Source organism: Heteronotia binoei, chromosome 7 (genome assembly GCF_032191835.1).
Source record: "Heteronotia binoei isolate CCM8104 ecotype False Entrance Well chromosome 7, APGP_CSIRO_Hbin_v1, whole genome shotgun sequence".
Lineage (NCBI taxonomy): Eukaryota > Metazoa > Chordata > Lepidosauria > Squamata > Gekkonidae > Heteronotia > Heteronotia binoei.
The window spans coordinates 109,071,326-109,087,904 of NC_083229.1; the positions used below are offsets into that span (position 1 = coordinate 109,071,326).

At 44.7% G+C, this 16,579-nt stretch overlaps 1 protein-coding gene and 1 long non-coding RNA gene across 2 annotated transcripts in view; both read right to left on the reverse strand.

Annotated features, from left to right (window-relative positions):
• Window positions 1–10,405, reverse strand: part of F13A1 (coagulation factor XIII A chain) — a 118,675-nt gene extending 108,270 nt beyond the window's left edge. The window contains exons 1-2 of the mRNA XM_060244190.1: window positions 10,389–10,405; window positions 9,127–9,309 (exon numbers count right to left, since the gene is read on the reverse strand). Of these exons, the coding sequence (XP_060100173.1) occupies window positions 9,127–9,286 (160 nt within the window). The 5' untranslated portion in view covers window positions 9,287–9,309; window positions 10,389–10,405. The remainder of the gene's footprint in view (window positions 1–9,126; window positions 9,310–10,388) is intronic.
• A 5,012-nt stretch (window positions 10,406–15,417) lies between these two features.
• LOC132575427 (uncharacterized) overlaps window positions 15,418–16,579 on the reverse strand; it is a 57,474-nt gene continuing 56,312 nt past the window's right edge. Inside the window, exon 3 of the long non-coding RNA XR_009555677.1 lies at window positions 15,418–15,747. This is a non-coding gene — a long non-coding RNA (uncharacterized LOC132575427). The remainder of the gene's footprint in view (window positions 15,748–16,579) is intronic.

Consider the following 16,579-nt stretch of genomic DNA (forward strand, 5'->3'; position numbering starts at 1 on the left):
TCTCCTTTGAAGCCGACTCCATGAAAGGACTCCGTTTGAACTTTACACTTGAGTCTTAGCACTCCTTACAGACGGTATGAAGATTGTTTTCGGAGTCATCCTTTGATATTGTTTATATGGGATTGTTCTTTGTTCTTTAATGTCTGAATGTTGGTATTTAGTCTGGATGTTTTCTATAATATAATGTATTAATTTTTGTAAATTGTCATTTGTTTTTTGGACACAATAGTTTTTGTTTTTTGCATCTTTGCTTATAGCAAATGAGGCTTGCATTCAGCAAACATAGATCTATATTTTATGCCAGCATGAAAAATATCTCTTAGAGGTAATTGAACTCCCACACCACGACCTTCTTGCCTTGGATGGTACTGGGATGCTGGCTCCTCTTATGATGAATGCCCTGTGCTTTGACTCTTGGTGGCTCAAGATGAGGCAGGGCAAAATTACCTCAGATCATGAAGTGAGCAATCCATTACGGAGAGGGAAAACTAAAATTTAGACAGCCGCTCTGTGACTTTTGGTCAAATTTAAGGACAGCAATCAGACAAAATTTCCAGGTACTATAATGGTTGGAGTGAACCATGTTATCTGTTTCCACTACTAACTAATGATTCACAGCAAGTTGTTAAAAACTACATCGTTTGAGATCCTGGAAGTTCACCAGCCAATTTGACCTTGAAGCGTAAATTCATTCTTTGGACAAAATAACTCACAGGGTCATTTAGCAAGTCCGGAATGTGTTCCTCACAGCATCCCAAGTGGCCAGGCTCTCTGTGATATTCCCATCTCCATGGCAGCAGATTCTCCACCATCACACCCCCACTGATGCATCACGCCAGGACCATCTGCTCACTTCACTCCCTTGTACACATGCCAGCCGCCAATTTACAACAACCCTGACAAGATAGTTGTTAATTTATGTGAGGAAATCCCCAGTGGTTTTCTATCAGGACGATAGTGAGGCTTGGAGTAATTCCCTCCTGCATCCACTGTACCAGCGTTGGCAACATGCCGACAGCAAATGCAAAACCCCTGAAGTAGCTGAGATTACCTGAACAGACGTTTATGGAGCGGAAGAATGGAAGGGAAATTATACGCTGAGGTCAATGTTTCAGCCCCTGAGGCAAAACTGGGAACAATTTCAGGTGAGAAGCGTGCTTTGTTTTGTTTGTACGTAATTCTGTGCTTTCCATTTTCAGCCTCTTTGAAAATAGCAAAAGGTAAACTGTTCTCTTTCAAAAATAAGCCCATGTAATTTCATTATTTGGATCAACCAAAAATGACACAAAACAGTGTGCAAGCCTCTGAGTTCCACAGAACTCTTCATCAGGCTGGATTTTACAAAAAATAAACAAATAAAAGGAAGGGATTCCTCTTATTAACAATGCTGCAGGCAAATTTAAGGAGATGCCCACCATATAAAGTCAAACAAAGCTAAATTGGGTAGTTTTACTTTGTGTTATGGGGAAACCCGTTTACTTTTTCAAGAGTTATTCAAGACATTAATCTTGAACTCGCCAACAATGTTCCCTCTAAGCTGTGGAGTCTTGTGAGCAAAAATTCTACTTTATGAGCTACTGGCATTAAAGTTGTGAGCTACTGCATAAATTAGCTTGTTCTGGGGCCATTTTTCCTGAGCTAAGACAAAAATGAGTGAGCTGGAGGCCAAAAAAAACCTGTGAGCTAGCTCACACTAACTCAGCTTGCCAACCATGAAGAACCGCTGTCAGGAGGCCCAAGATCATATGCAGCTCCAAAAACTCATTGCCTGACTCTAGGCAGGTCACCCTTAGACTCAGTTTATCAGCCTATACAATGGTCATAATTTTGCCCTGTCTTACACATTGTTGGGAAAAAGGAAAGGAAAGGTCCTGTGCAAACACCAGTCGTTTCCGACTCTGGGGTGATGCTGCTTTCACAACGTTTTCATGGCAGACTTTTTTACGGGGTGGTTTGCCATTGCCTTCCCCAGTCTTTTACACTTTGCCCCCAGCAAGCTGGGTACTCATTTTACCGACCTCGGAAGAATGGAAGGCTGAGTCAACGTTTGGCCGGCTACCTGAATCCAGCTTCCGCCGGAATCGAACTCAGATTGTGAGCAGAGAGTTCAGACCACAGTACTGCTGCTTTACCGCTCTGCACCACGGGGCCACTAGACACATTGTCGGGAGAGAACTAATTAAATAAGGACTCCTGATTCTTAGTAAATAAATCTAAACAAATAAAAGCAATGTTGGGTCCTCGCGGAAATCTACAGAATTCCATACATTGGGTAAAGGATATTATTCCTCATCGGCACATGTCTTCTTCCTCTGGGTCCCCCTCTGCTACCACCCTTCACCAGGTTAGGGTTGCCATCTCCAGCAAAGGGAATTCCTGGAGATTTGGGGGCAGTATCTGGGCAGGGTTGAATTTAGGGAATGAGCTCAGCAGGGATGTGACATCACTCTTGGGTTGCAATCACACACACAAAATAACGCACTTTCAATCCACTTTCAGTGCACTTTACAACTGGATTTTACAGTGTGAACTTCCAAAAACTCAGCTGGAAAATACATTGGAAGTGGATTGAAAGTGCATTATTTAGTGTGTGTGACTGCACCCTAGGATTGCCATTTCTCCTAGATTCTTTGGCGTATCAAAGAATCTGCCTTCCAAATTTCCATTTCATACATGGGAATGCCATCTCTTTAGTCTGGTAATGCAAAACCCCTGAAGTAACTGAGATTACCTGAACAGACTTTATGGAGTGGAAGAAGAAAGGAGAATTAGAGGCTGAGGTCAATGTTTCAGCCCCTGAACAAAATTGGGAACAATTTCAGGTGAGGAGCATGCTCCAGAACTCCAGGCCACAACACGAGGTTGGTAACCCTGCTTCACTGCCATCTCCTCCTCCTAGGGCTGAGGGCAGGATAGGGAGGGCGTGTGGCCCAGGACTCAGGCTCACAGGTGGCCAAAAAAGGGCTTAAAAAAGGATTTAAATTTTAAAAAATTCAAATTGTATCTCTTCACTGGGGGCAGTAGCACTCTCTCAGTCTAACCTACCTCAAATGATGACTTTAGGAGAAAATGAAAGAGAAGATTTAGGAGAAAATGAAAGAGAAGAATGTAAGCAGCTTTGGGTCCCCATTGGAGAGAAAGGTGAAATATAAATGAAGTAAGTAGTAAGTCATTAAATAAATATGCAAAGCAGATCTTTGTTTGGTACAGCCCTAAATTATAACCGGGTTTTGTTCTGTTTTTTGTAGAAAAAGCCCAGCAGGAACTAAAAGGCCACACCTCCTAACATTACCATAGTTTTGCACAGGGCTTTTTTTTGTAGAAAAAGGCCGACAAGAACTGATTTGCATATTAGGCCACACCCCTGACACCAAGCCGGTCAGAACTGCATTCCTGCTAAAAAACCCTGATTATAACCATGGGAGAATCCTGCAAGGGCAACCAAACCTCATGGGAGTCCAAGGACCCATCCAGTCTGTCCAGTACTGTCAGCAGGGTTGTAACCAGGAGGATGGTCTACAACTTGGCCTTGAAATCAAAGCCAGCGGTTCCTGTTTAGTCCCTCCTTTCATTTTGAACTTTAAAGGGCATGGGTGGAGCAGACAATCTCCAAAGGCCAGGTCTACCAATCTACCAGCTGTTAGTCAGCTCAGCTGTTTGGTGGCTCCTGATCTTTTTAAATATTAAAGGGGTATCATTTTCTATTGGAATAGACCTGGACCCCAGAACCCTGGAGGCTAGATCTACTCCTATAGAATATCATTTTAAATGACTGTTCCTATTCTGTGGCCGTTTTCGCACTAGCGTTTACTCCGGCGTAGCACCCCATTTACCTCCGGATCTCTTCCTGGTTTTCGCACCTGTTGCTCCGGCGCTGTGGTTTGCTCCGGTGCTGCAGGGGTTTCACGCCGGAGTATCTTGATCCACCTGCTTCCGGAGTTTTTGAAAACCTCCGGATCCACTCCGAATCCACTCCGCGGAGTTTGCTGTGGGAAATCCATCCACGCCGGATCGACTGCTTTGTGGGCGTCACCCTCTCCCTTTCCGTCCTCCCACCCCATCCACCCCCTTGGCCAATCATCAGCCCTTCGCGGCGCTTCCCAAAAGTGCCCGCACGGCCATTTTTTTTTAAAACTTCATATTTCTTGCGTAATAGCGATATTATTGCTTTTCCGCTGTTGCGTTAGTTCGTTAGGTCCCCGTTGCAGCTGCAAGCGCCAGCCTGGGAGGGGGAAGAGCGCGGAGGAAATCCCAGCTTCGCCACCCGGGAGGGAGCAAGGCTGGGAAGGGAAGAACCTGCCACACACACACACACACACTAGTGCTGGGAGGCTTAAATGTAAAAGCTTTCTCCAGTTTGAACAACGTGTAGTGTATCGCCATAACCATTTCGTTATAACGCAACCATTTCATTATGGCGCAACCATTTCATTAGTTCGTTAGATCGCCGTTGCAGCTGCAAGCGCCAGCCGGGGAAAGGGCAGAGCGCGGAGGAAATCCCAGCTTCGCCACCCGGGAGGGAGCGAGGCTGGGAAGGGAAGAACCTGCCAAACACACACACACTAGTGCTGGGAGGCTTAAATGTAAAAGCTTTCTCCAGTTTGAACAACGTGTAGTGTGTCGCCATAACCATTTCGTTATAACGCAACCATTTCATTATGGCGCAACCATTTCATTAGTTTGTTAGGTCGCCGTTGCAGCTGCAAGCGCCAGCCGGGGAAAGGGCAGAGCGCGGAGGAAATCCCAGCTTCGCCACCCGGGAGGGAGCGAGGCTGGGAAGGGAAGAACCTGCCACACACACACACACTAGTGCTGGGAGGCTTAAATGTAAAAGCTTTCTCCAGTTTGAACAACGTGTAGTGTATCGCCATAACCATTTCGTTATAACGCAACCATTTCATTATGGCGCAACCATTTCGTTAGTTTGTTAGGTCGCCGTTGCAGCTGCAAGCGCCAGCCGGGGAAAGGGCAGAGCGCGGAGGAAATCCCAGCTTCGCCACCCGGGAGGAAGCGAGGCTGGGAAGGGAAGAACCTGCCAAACACACACACACTAGTGCTGGGAGGCTTAAATGTAAAAGCTTTCTCCAGTTTGAACAACGTGTAGTGTATCGCCATAACCATTTCGTTATAACGCAACCATTTCATTATGGCGCAACCATTTCGTTAGTTTGTTAGGTCGCCGTTGCAGCTGCAAGCGCCAGCCGGGGAAAGGGCAGAGCGCGGAGGAAATCCCAGCTTCGCCACCCGGGAGGGAGCGAGGCTGGGAAGGGAAGAACCTGCCAAACACACACACACTAGTGCTGGGAGGCTTAAATGTAAAAGCTTTCTCCAGTTTGAACAACGTGTAGTGTGTCGCCATAACCATTTCATTATGGCGCAACCATTTCGTTATAACGAAATAGCGTTAGTCCACGCAGCCAGCGGAGGCGACTGGGGACACCCAGACGACTCCGCGGAGCGCGCTGAGCACCCGCCAATCACCATCAGTGGCGGGAAGTTGACATCCAGATTCTCCACTGTGAATGCTTCTGTTAACACATAAAGGGCTGTGGAGGATGCTACAGCTGCAGCCAATCCATAAGCAGAAGCGGCACACGTGACGCTCTTGTTACGTTGTTACGTAGTTACGCAACCAGACTTGCGCTTAAAAAAAAAATGATTGACAGGGCATCGAACTCAAGTCGATGCTAGTGCGAAAACGATTTGAGCCGGGGCTTCATGGAAAGCGACTCCACTAAAGAGGCAATGTGCGAAAACGAGAAAAATGATCCGGACATAATTGCGCCACGGAATAAGGGGAGCAAACGCTAAGTGCGAAAACGACCTGTGTCTTCTATACTGTGCTATGAGCCAGTTTGGTGTAGCGGTTAAGTGTGCAGACTCTTATTTGGGGCAACCGAGTTTGATTCCCCACTCCTCCATTTGCAGCTGCTGGAATGGCCTTGGGTCAGCCTTAGCTCTCACAGAGCTGTCCTTGAAAGGGCAGCTTCTGGGAGAGCTCTCTCAGCCCCACCTACCTCACAGGTTGTCTGTTGTGGGGGAAGAAGATAAAGGAGATTGTAAGCTGCTCTCAGATTGTAAACTGATTCAGAGAGAAGGGTGGGGTATAAATCTACAGTCTTCTTCTTGTTCTAATGGTAGAATAATACTAGCAAACAATCAAATGCCAAAATCTCTTTTCTCCTTGGTAGGGGTGCTAAGAAGCTGGAGGAAAAAATGTCCTATGCCTTTAAAAGAGGCTTAATGCTTGGAAATTGGCATTTGAAGCTTTTCATGGGGGGGGGGGGGTTGTAAATAATATCCCCTTAAACTTCTGTTAGACAAGCAGAAGATCTTTTCTCCAGGTTGTTGGCAACCCCCCCCCCTTTGGTGGTAAGACAAAATCATGGCTAGGTGTTTCTGAACTCAACATTTAGGGACTAAAAAGTGATTAAAGTGACAATCTAATGTAAAATATGAGAGTAATACAAATAGTTATCAATAAACTCTGTATGTGTATGTGCGTGTGTGTGTGAGAGGTGTGCAAAGTGCCATAAAGTCACAACTGACCTATGGTGACCCCAGCAAGGAACTTTCAAAATAAGTGAAAAGTAGAAGTGGTTTGCCATGGCCTTCCTTGGAGGTCTCCAATCCAAGTACTAACCCAGGCTGACTTTGCTTAGCTTCTGTGATCAGACAAGATCAGGCTGTACCGTGCTACATTCTCTCACAAACTTCCTATATCACGTATATTTGGGTAGGAGGTGTGTGACAATTTTTTATCAAGTGCTTCCAGTATTTTTGTTGAAACCATCTGGCAACCCTACCAGGCACTCCCAAATAGCTGTTTGCTGGGACAAATGGCCTCACCCTCCTGGCCTCTCCCAAAGCCAGAACACTCCCTAAATTCCAGGAGATTTTTTTTTCTTATTCCCAGAATTTTGAGAGTGTTTGGGGACATTCCAAATATTCCTAAGCCAATTTGATACAGCAGTTTCTTTCAGCTATGGAATATCCAAATGGCCCCTAGCCGGTGGTGAATCTCAGCAGCTCATTCCAGAAGAGTCTATTACCACCACTGCTCCCGTTAAGCAGTGGAGTCTTGTGAGCAAAAATTCTGCTTCGTGAGCTATGGGCATTACAATTGTGAGCTACTGCATACATTTGTTTGCTCTGGAACCATTTTTCCTGAGCGAAGATAAAAATGTGTGAGCCGGAGGCTAAAACACTGTGAGCTAGCCAGGGGTGGAATTCTAGCTGGAGCTCCTTTGCATATTAGGCCACACCCCCCGATGTAGCCAGTCCTCGAAGAGCTTTTCAAAAAAGAGCCTTGTAAGCTCTTGGAGGATTGGCTACATCAAGGGTGTGGCCTAATATGCAAAGGAGCTCCTGCTAGAATTCCACCCCTAAAGCTAGCTCACACTAACTCAGCTTAGAGGGAACACTGACTACCACTGTCTGTTAATGGGAGATTGCTGCTGGGGGTGAAGCCTCAGACCTGCATGCAGAGCAAAGGCTCTTCCATTAAGCCACAACCTCTCCCTTCTGCTTGCCCTGCTGATGGACACTGAAGGAGAAGAGATAGTGGTGGACAGGGCTTTTTTGTAGGAACTCTTTCTTTTCTTTCAAAACCATTAATGGCATAAAATAGTGAAACAAAAACATAGACAGGATCCAAAACGGGCGAAACCGAATAAAAAAATTACACTGGCCAGAAAGGCAGTCAAGACAACACCACAGAAAAGCCAATCAGATATTCATTGCCCTTACCTAAAATTATGATAACCCCTATGCAATACCCCAGCCACACACCCAGCCACCAGCCTCATCAATCTGGGCGATCCACCAGCAAGCAAGTACTGGGCAACTCCCACTTGAGAGCTGGAAAGGGGAGAAGCAACAGGACCACAAGTCGCTGATGGAACCCACAGAACACAGGGCAACAGAGCGAAATACGAGCAACCGAATCAGGCTCCGACAAGCAACACACACATAGTCTGTTCTGGAAAGAAAAATATTCAATGAGCATAAAAGCCCAATGCTGTGAAGGGATGGCAAGGCCCCGCATGCAAGCAATTCCTTGGCTTGCAATGGGCAACAAGCCAAAAAGACATGGAGAACAAGATGGGCTGGGATAGAAAAAGTATATAAAATGGGGTGGGATAGAGAAGGTGAAATTGGAGGGGTGTAGCAGGAGCTCCTTTGCATATTAGGCCACACACCCCTGATGTAACCAATCAGCCTAGAGCTTACAGTAGGCCCTATACTAAGAGCCCTGTAAGTTCCAGGAGGATTGGCTACACCAGGGGTGTGTGGCCTAATATGCAAAGGAGTTCCTGCTACAAAAAAAGCCTTGGTGGTGGAGCACTAGAAGGCATCAGGCTGAGCACACATATTTCTTGGGGGAGGGGGGGAATGCTCTTTTTTTAAAACTGGAAGCTCAGCTGGGGCACTGTAGATATTAGAAGGGGTGGATCAGCAGACAGGGAGGTGTTAATTATCCCTCCCTCCTGTCTAGCACCTCAATAGGCCATCCTGGGAAAAGGCACCACTCCCACTCCCCACCAATCACCATTCATTCAAGCCCAAAAGTGGGCTTAAGAACAAGCACGTACAACACGGGTGTGCCTGTTGCACTCCCCATGCATGTAGTGGCTCTCCCGGTTTTCTCTCTGGGTGCTCAACCTTCAAAAGTGTCATGTTGGAGATGGGGGGTGGGGGCTAGGAAGAAAGGGTGGGAATGGGAAATCCCTGCTGTATGTATGGAAGGCTGTCATCCTTAGTACCTGATCCTGGATTTGGTGTTTCTCCAGAATTTCTGTTAGGTGTGATCTCAGATCCTGTCTGGCTGAAACACCAGGCTAGATCTCCTCATTTCAAACTGCTGTTTATTTTGTGCACTGCTGGCAATGAATAATAATGTATGTATGTATGTATATACACACACACACATACGGTATTGGCATCCATTTTATTCAGAATTCATTTTCTAGTTATGCTGAATAACAGACAAAGCTATCACTGTTATAGATGGACAGACACCCCATAACATCTAATGAAGTGGATTCTCTTTGAAACTGGAATTTCTGTATCATCCCTGGCCTAGATGTAAGCTTTGAGAACTCTGAAATGTGCTTTATTTCATACCTTGCAGATTAACTCCTCTTGGCATCAAACCAGTCAACTCCATGGTAGGGATTTCATCTTCTTCTGCGTTGGACACATTGGGGGGGATGGCTCGTCGCCCACTCAGGCTAGCAGGAACCTGTTTTTCCTTCTCTTTCTCAGTAGTCGCTGGTTCCGTCATTGTGAACCTCTCACTGATCTTCTCTTCAAAGGCAAAAAGTGGGGAGTGAAAGAAAAAGCAACAACATTGAGTCAGAGCTCTTGTCTTAATGGTGCCATCCTAAACAGAGTTACTCCCATCAGAAGCTCAATGACTTCAGTAGACTTAGAATACTTAGGATGACACTAAACACGAGTTATGTTGCCCACCTAAAATTTTAGACCAGTTTCGCACTAGACTTTTAATCCTGGTTTAGCCCTGTCCCCAAGCAGACATTCTACACTAAAATCATAGAATCATAGAGACATAAAGTTAGTTTCTCTGATTCTAGTGTAGAATGTCAGTTTGGGGACAGAGTTAAACCAGGATTAAAAGTCTACTGTAAAGTTGGGTTTAGTCTTGACAATATAGAGAAACAGAGTCAAAATGTCAATGGTTGGATTACAGTTTTAGGTTGCTAATGCAGGGGCTTCCAACATTTTTAAAAATTGAGACATTTAGGAGTTCGAATGTTTTAGAAAATTCCCTGCAATGGGATTTATAAGAAAAAAGAAGAACAGTGCAATCCTATGCAAGTTACTCAGAAATAAGTCTCATTGCACCAAATTGGTTTTACAAGAAAAGAGCGGATTTCAACCAAACCTGCATACATAGCACCCAGAGTTTCTCATAGAGGAATGCAATCCTCCCCCCACACTGGACAAACAACATTGCAAGAAAAACTTGATCCTGTTCTTATTACTCAGTCATTAAAAGCCCCCCCACACACACACACATACATTATTGAATCAAAGGGGAGTAGAGAAAGGAAGGGCGGCATTTTTGGAAATTCCTCTGAAAACAGTTGCAGCCTGTGCACAAAATGCCTCTTGTAAAACAGCTCAGCTCCCTCCCAAAACAAGCCTTACAAAGCATGACAATTCCCTTCACAACATTAGACAGTCAGGCAGCCAACAGTGAGATACCTTCTGCGCAGATATAGTTTCTCTGGATTCTCCTCAGTTCACACCCAAAGTGAAGTCTGGATAAAGATAGGCTTGAGCAACTGCTATATATGGCCTCTGTCACCACCACCCCCTTCCTCCACCTCTTCCCCCATCGACGTCTGCAACAGGACAGTTACCCAAAAACAGTAGAAAACAGCTGTGGAGTTCTGCTTGGTTCTTCCTCTCTTGCTCCTGCTCCCCCTACAGAGAGAAGCTTCAGAGTTGGGAAATCCTTTCGCTTCTTGTCCTGAAAGGGAATTATTACCAAGCTTGTAAAGGTGTGAAGGGGAAGTCAATGGCATAGCCTTGCGAAATACAAAGGACAATGCCATGGGCGCCCTGAGCCATTACAACACTTGGGACATCCCTGACTGTTGAAGAGTAGGATTTCCAACTTCCAGGTGGTGACTGGAGATCTCCTAAGATTACAACTGATGTCCAAATGAAAGGGATCGATTTACCTGAAGAAAATGGCCACTTTGGAAGGTGGACTCTTTGGCATTATATCCCATTGAAGTCTCTCCCTGTCCAAATCCTGCCTTCCTCAGGGACCACCCCCAAATTCTCCATGGGTTTCCCAACAAAAGTGGCAACCCCACCAAAGAGTGGAGTATGTAACAGAACAAAGGCATATTGCTGTAAGGATGCCACTGCCAACTTCATCCTGAGAAATTCCTGGAGATCTGCAAATGGTGTCATTTGGGAGGGGAAGAATCTGAGGAGGGGTTTTGCCTATGGTATACCATAGAGTTAGCCCTCTGAAATTGCCATTTTATCTAGGGAAACTGATCTCTGGAGATCAGCTCCAGGTCCCACCAGGAGGTTGGCAACCCTACTTTAGAACAGGGAACATCTGTGTTATCACTTCCCCATCCGCACCCAAGACCTCTAGGGAACCAGAGCCGCCATATACGCCCAAGACCTCCAAGATCCCAGAACTGCCAACCGAAGTGCCTAAATCACCCAAACTGCCGCCAGTCGTGCAGGAAGCTGCAACCTCCCGCCTCCCACTCCCGTGCTCCGGAGGTTGACTCGAGAGCGTCGCAAGCCTGCCTGTCTACAGAACTATGATTGCTAAGGCTTGCAAACTGGGGAAGGGGAGGGATGTTATGTATGTGAATCAGAGCCAGTTTGGTGTAGTGGTTAAGTGTGCAGACTCTTACCTGGGAGAACCGGGTTTGATTCTCCACTCCTCCACTTGCACCTGCTGGAATGCCCTTGGCTCAGCCATAGCTCTGGCAGAGGTTGTCCTTGAAAGGGCAGCTGCTGTGAGAGCCCTCTCAGCCCCACCCACCTCACAGGGTGTCTGTTGTGGGGGAGGAAGATAAAGGAGATTGTGAGCAGATCTCAGACTCTGAGATTCGGAGTGGAGGGCGGGACATAAATCCAATATCTTCTTCTTCTTTGTGTTACCAAATGGTGTTCCTGCCTGGCTCATTGGAGCCTGAAGGACTGAGCTTGGGAACTTAGGAACAATGGGCAGTAGGATCCAAATCTCAACTGTCCTGTTCCAATCACAGGCCCCCAGCTGGTTTGAATGACCCAATAATGTGCTGGCTCAGGAACCCAGTGTTGTATACATTTGGCCCCGCGGGCCCCGTTCCCCAGTCAGTTAGTGCAGTCACCCACCATGCTGTACTCAATAAAGAACTTGTTATCACTGCAACCTCACCTCTTCAGTGCCTAAGAACCCACTATATTCTAATCTGGGAACAGAATGATTACACCACAATGTTGTGTGAATGCTCCAGAGATAAAAGCGCTCCAGTCTGGAAGTCAAGGTCAGGAAAAGCCTCCATGTGGAAGCAGCCTTGGGCACACAAAAAGCAAAATGGTTATACACATATTTTCAAGAGAAACAAAACTACAAGAACCTGGTTAATGAATTTATGTCCACAGAAACTTGAAGGTAGTCTTGATACGGTAACTAGCTTCCTGAATGTTAAGACAGAGCTAAAACTGGTGTCTGCAAATATTCAAAATCCAAGCAGCTTTTTCCACAATACAAGTTTTGAGTGGTGGATTTAAAACTCTAAATTCAAATGTGCCTTTTGAATGTGATTGTCTTTGTTTCCATTTCCTAGGGATTCCAAGAGGGAAGATTCAGGGTGTTTTTACACTGGCAGTGTGCAACTCTCTATCTCCTCATTGTAAACTCACCTTTTACATTACATAATGTTCCCATAATCATTTTGCATCATTGCTTCCCAAGGCATTTACATTTGTTTCAGTGAGATGAGTTTCAACGATGCCACAAAAGCGTTTTTCTCGAGACTAGTTTTGGTCTGGTCTTTTCTCTACGAGTGTTGCAAACTTGTATTGTGAAAGTTTTCCTGCGTTTTAAAAAACTCCTCCAAAAGCCAACACAAGGTGCAGTGATTTGCATGAGAACTGACAGCATTTGAAATTTTTACATATCATTGCTTGCCTCATCTAGTAATTTAAATTTGTATTGTTTTTGCAGTGTTGACATTATTTTCAAGCAATATATACATTTAACTAAGCACTGGTATTCCGGCTGCTCTCTGATCAGAGACACACATACCCCACCCCCCAATTGAAACTCTTGAATGTAAAAGGAAAATAATTAAAGAGGAAAAGTGGCAGGGGATTTGAAGACTCTAAAACTCTGGATCAAACTGAATGTAAAAACACCCACAGCCAGCTTTCTCCAGCATGCAGTAGTTTGGCATCCCAATGTTTTCAAAGTTTCTGCTACTCCTTTCAGAGGCTACAACCACCAGATTTCAGACAGAGAGAAGACAACAAGGGATGGGCACAAACCAGGAAATGTAGTTCAGTTCGGTTCATGGCACACCCGTTTTGCGAACCATAAACCATCACGAACTTTTAGCTGCCAAATGAACTAGTACAGTGTGTGGTTTATGATGTCATAGAATAGGCCCCTGGCATGCTAGAGACACCAAACTTATAGAGGATCTCCAGCTGACTCACCTCTACCTACCTTCCAAGTTTGGTGAGGACTGGATTTACGGGGTCCAAGTTATGACCCCCAAATAAGGTGTCCCCAGGAAAGGGTTTTCTATGGAAATGACAAGTACAGGTTGAGGAGTGTATAGAACAGATCCTGTGCAAGCCAGAGACATCAGAGTCTCAGAAGACCTCCCACCAGGGGTGGAATTCTAGCAGGAGCTCCTTTGCATATTAGGCCACACACCCCTGATGTAGCCAATCCTCCAAGAGCTTACAAAAAAGAGCCTTGTAAGCTCTTGGAGGATTGTCTACATCAGGGTGTGTGGCCTAATATGCGAATTAGCTCCTGTTAGAATTCCACCCTTGCCTCCCAAAGATGATTGTCTGCATGCCCCCCAAGTTCCACACACACACACACCCCGACCACCCAACAAGGTTATGCTGAAGATGGGACCATCATAGACAAAAACCATGCAAGGCAGGAGTTGTACCAAGGAGGAGAGTTGCGTGGGACGACGTGGGAAAGGGTTGGATCCACCCCAATGACATAATGAAATGTTGCCTATATGCAGCTTTGTTGGTCTGAAAGCTGTTTTTCACACACACAAGAGAGACACTGTGCGGGAAAATTGCTGTTGCCCATTCTAATGTGTATTGGCACTTGCCTCTGTCACCCCAGAGTCGGAAACAGGGGACGTTTCCTTTCCTGTCAGTGAAGGTTTTGGTGTACAGACACAAGTCCCTCAGAATATCCTTTTTTCTGCATTGCCAGTGGCAAATGTTCCAGCAAACAGAGGACTGAAACAGGGTTGGGTTTCCCTTCACATTTTTATGACCCATAATGGGTTACTTGAGTTCAATGGGTAGCAAGTTTTTCCAGCCTCTGGTCAGCAGGCGCAAACTCCCCTTTTTATTGTAAGCAGATGACACAGTGCTTCTGTCTCACAGGTATTTGGCTTATATAGCATGTCTAGATATTTATTGTAAAAGAAAAACTGTTAACATCAAACTACTGTAGTTGTCTTTGCGTACATGGCTACTTGTTTCTCACAGTACTGAACAAACTATATCACAACAATTATCCAAGAATTTTGCTTTTTAGTTCTGGTAGCAGGAAATAATTTTTTTTTTTTACTGGGAATAGCATAAGGCCTGGGTATCTAAGTTTTCCCCAGAATCTGAGCATGCCTGCTGGAACCCAATGGGGTCTTTAGCTATTCCACATCCTCAATTTTTGATTGAAATAGAACCCAGAACCTAAGTCTGTAGCCCTTGTAGGTGATCGGATATAAGGCAAAATGCAGAGGTGAATATTGCCCAATCGATTAGTGAGAAACAAAGCCTTCCATTGCTCTCACCAATAAGGGAATTCATAGCTATGATTGACATAATTATGACACTTCTGTGTAACAAAATTCGTTTTTATCTGAAAAGAACTCATCAGCAAATAATCAGGGTAGAAAGGTGCTTCCTCTGACCTTTGGCACTTTTTGTAGCAGGGGTCAGAAGCAGAACTGAAGCAAACCAGTAGGAAATGCAATCAATGTGCTTGATTTGTATAATATGCAAGCAGTCTACCTGATTTGCAAATATAGACTGTCAGGAATGAGGAGGTGAATTATGGCAGCCATAATCTTGACTGAAGTAAATTCAAGGTGAAACATTTTGTTAAAAGAGGCATGAAGATTTGATGCATTCCTGTGGGTAAGCAAATTCAAACCATCCTGACAATATTAGAATCCAAATTATACACACAATTCTGTATAGTATTGAAGTATGAAGGCACCATGGGTCATTGAAGCTAGAATTGAAACAAAATGTTGAAAACAATACGAGGCACTCCCATCTGTTCTCCTGAGATGATACACTAGGATTTTTTTCCAATGGAAATGAAGATTCATCTCCAATATTTCATTATTGGTACAAATTGATTCATTATTTACCAGAGAACAGTTTTCAATCAACAACTGCAAATAAAATCTGCTAAACAGACTTCTTAGCTATTGAAAACTAAAAGTATCATCCAAATTTATGGGTTCTTTGTTAAACATTTTCTCAGTATAAAGGTCCAGCCTTCCAAAACTGAGTTTAAGAAGTGATTGAGAGAGATATCCAATAGGACCTCTCTGCCTAAGTAAAATTCACACCCTGAGAAGATTTCAATATGGTCTCCCCCAAAATCTGGATGATTTCAGCAAAATTCCACTGAGAAAAACTCAAGACTACAATAAATTCCCTTAGCAGTTTTATTCAGAAGATACAAAAAACTTCTAAAAACAGAAGTATCAATTTAATCTATAGAGAATTGTCATGGAAGGGGAGGCACCTGGATTGGGAAGAAGGCGACATGTTGCATCAGATTGTTCTGTCCATGCACACGCATATACAGCACTTCTGCCTCCTTTTCACTTGCCCAAATTAGCCCCTGGATGTGTGGCGTATGGTAAATCATGGCCACCAACTTGTTCTGGGGGATTCTCCTTTAACTTGAGAGGGATGTAGGTCACTCTTCCTTTTAAATTTCTCCAGGAATTCCTGTTTTGTGGCAAAGAGTCCATGAGTCTGAGATAAAACAGAAAAAAAGCCAAGACCAATATAACTTGTGGAAGGCAGAATTAACAAAATGTACAATGACTATCTATTCCCAGATAAAACTCCACGGCATAATAGATGAAGACTTGTATCTACAGGGGAGTTGTGCGCAGAGGATAGTCTCCCCATAATGGGTCTGACATGGAACCCAATCTGGATAACAGATTCATGGATTAAGACAGCCTTCCATGTCTTCTTCAGATCTAAACAAGATCTTACATGTGACACCAGCCTGACATGCTGTCACATGGAAAGACTGTGGATCTTATTTTGAATGTGCTCCATTCAGCTCTTGAGCGTTGTGCAGAGGCATGAGAGGCTTTCAGCTGTTTTGGGGTGTTTTTACACTGACAGTTTGTGACTTTCTATCACCGCATTGGAAACTCACCTTTTACGTCACCTAACGTTCTCGCAACTATTTTGCATCGTTGCTGCCTGAAGCATCTACATTTGTTTCAGTGAGATGAGTTTTGGAGCTGCTGCTGCAACGTTTTTCTCCACACTAGTTTTGATCTGGTCTTTTCTCTACAGGCGTTTCAAAGTTGTATTGTAGAAGTTTTCATGCGTTTTGAAAGACTCCTCCAAAAGCCACCACAAGGCACAGTAATTTGCATGAGAACTGACAGCACTTGAATTTTTTACATATCATTGCTTGCCTCATCTAGTAATTTAAATTTGTGTTGTTTTTGCAGTGCTGACATGATTTCCAACCAATCGTATACATTTAACAAAGCACTGGTATTCCGGCTGCCCTCTGATCAAAGACACCCCCCCCCAATTGAAATGCTTAAATGTAAAAGGA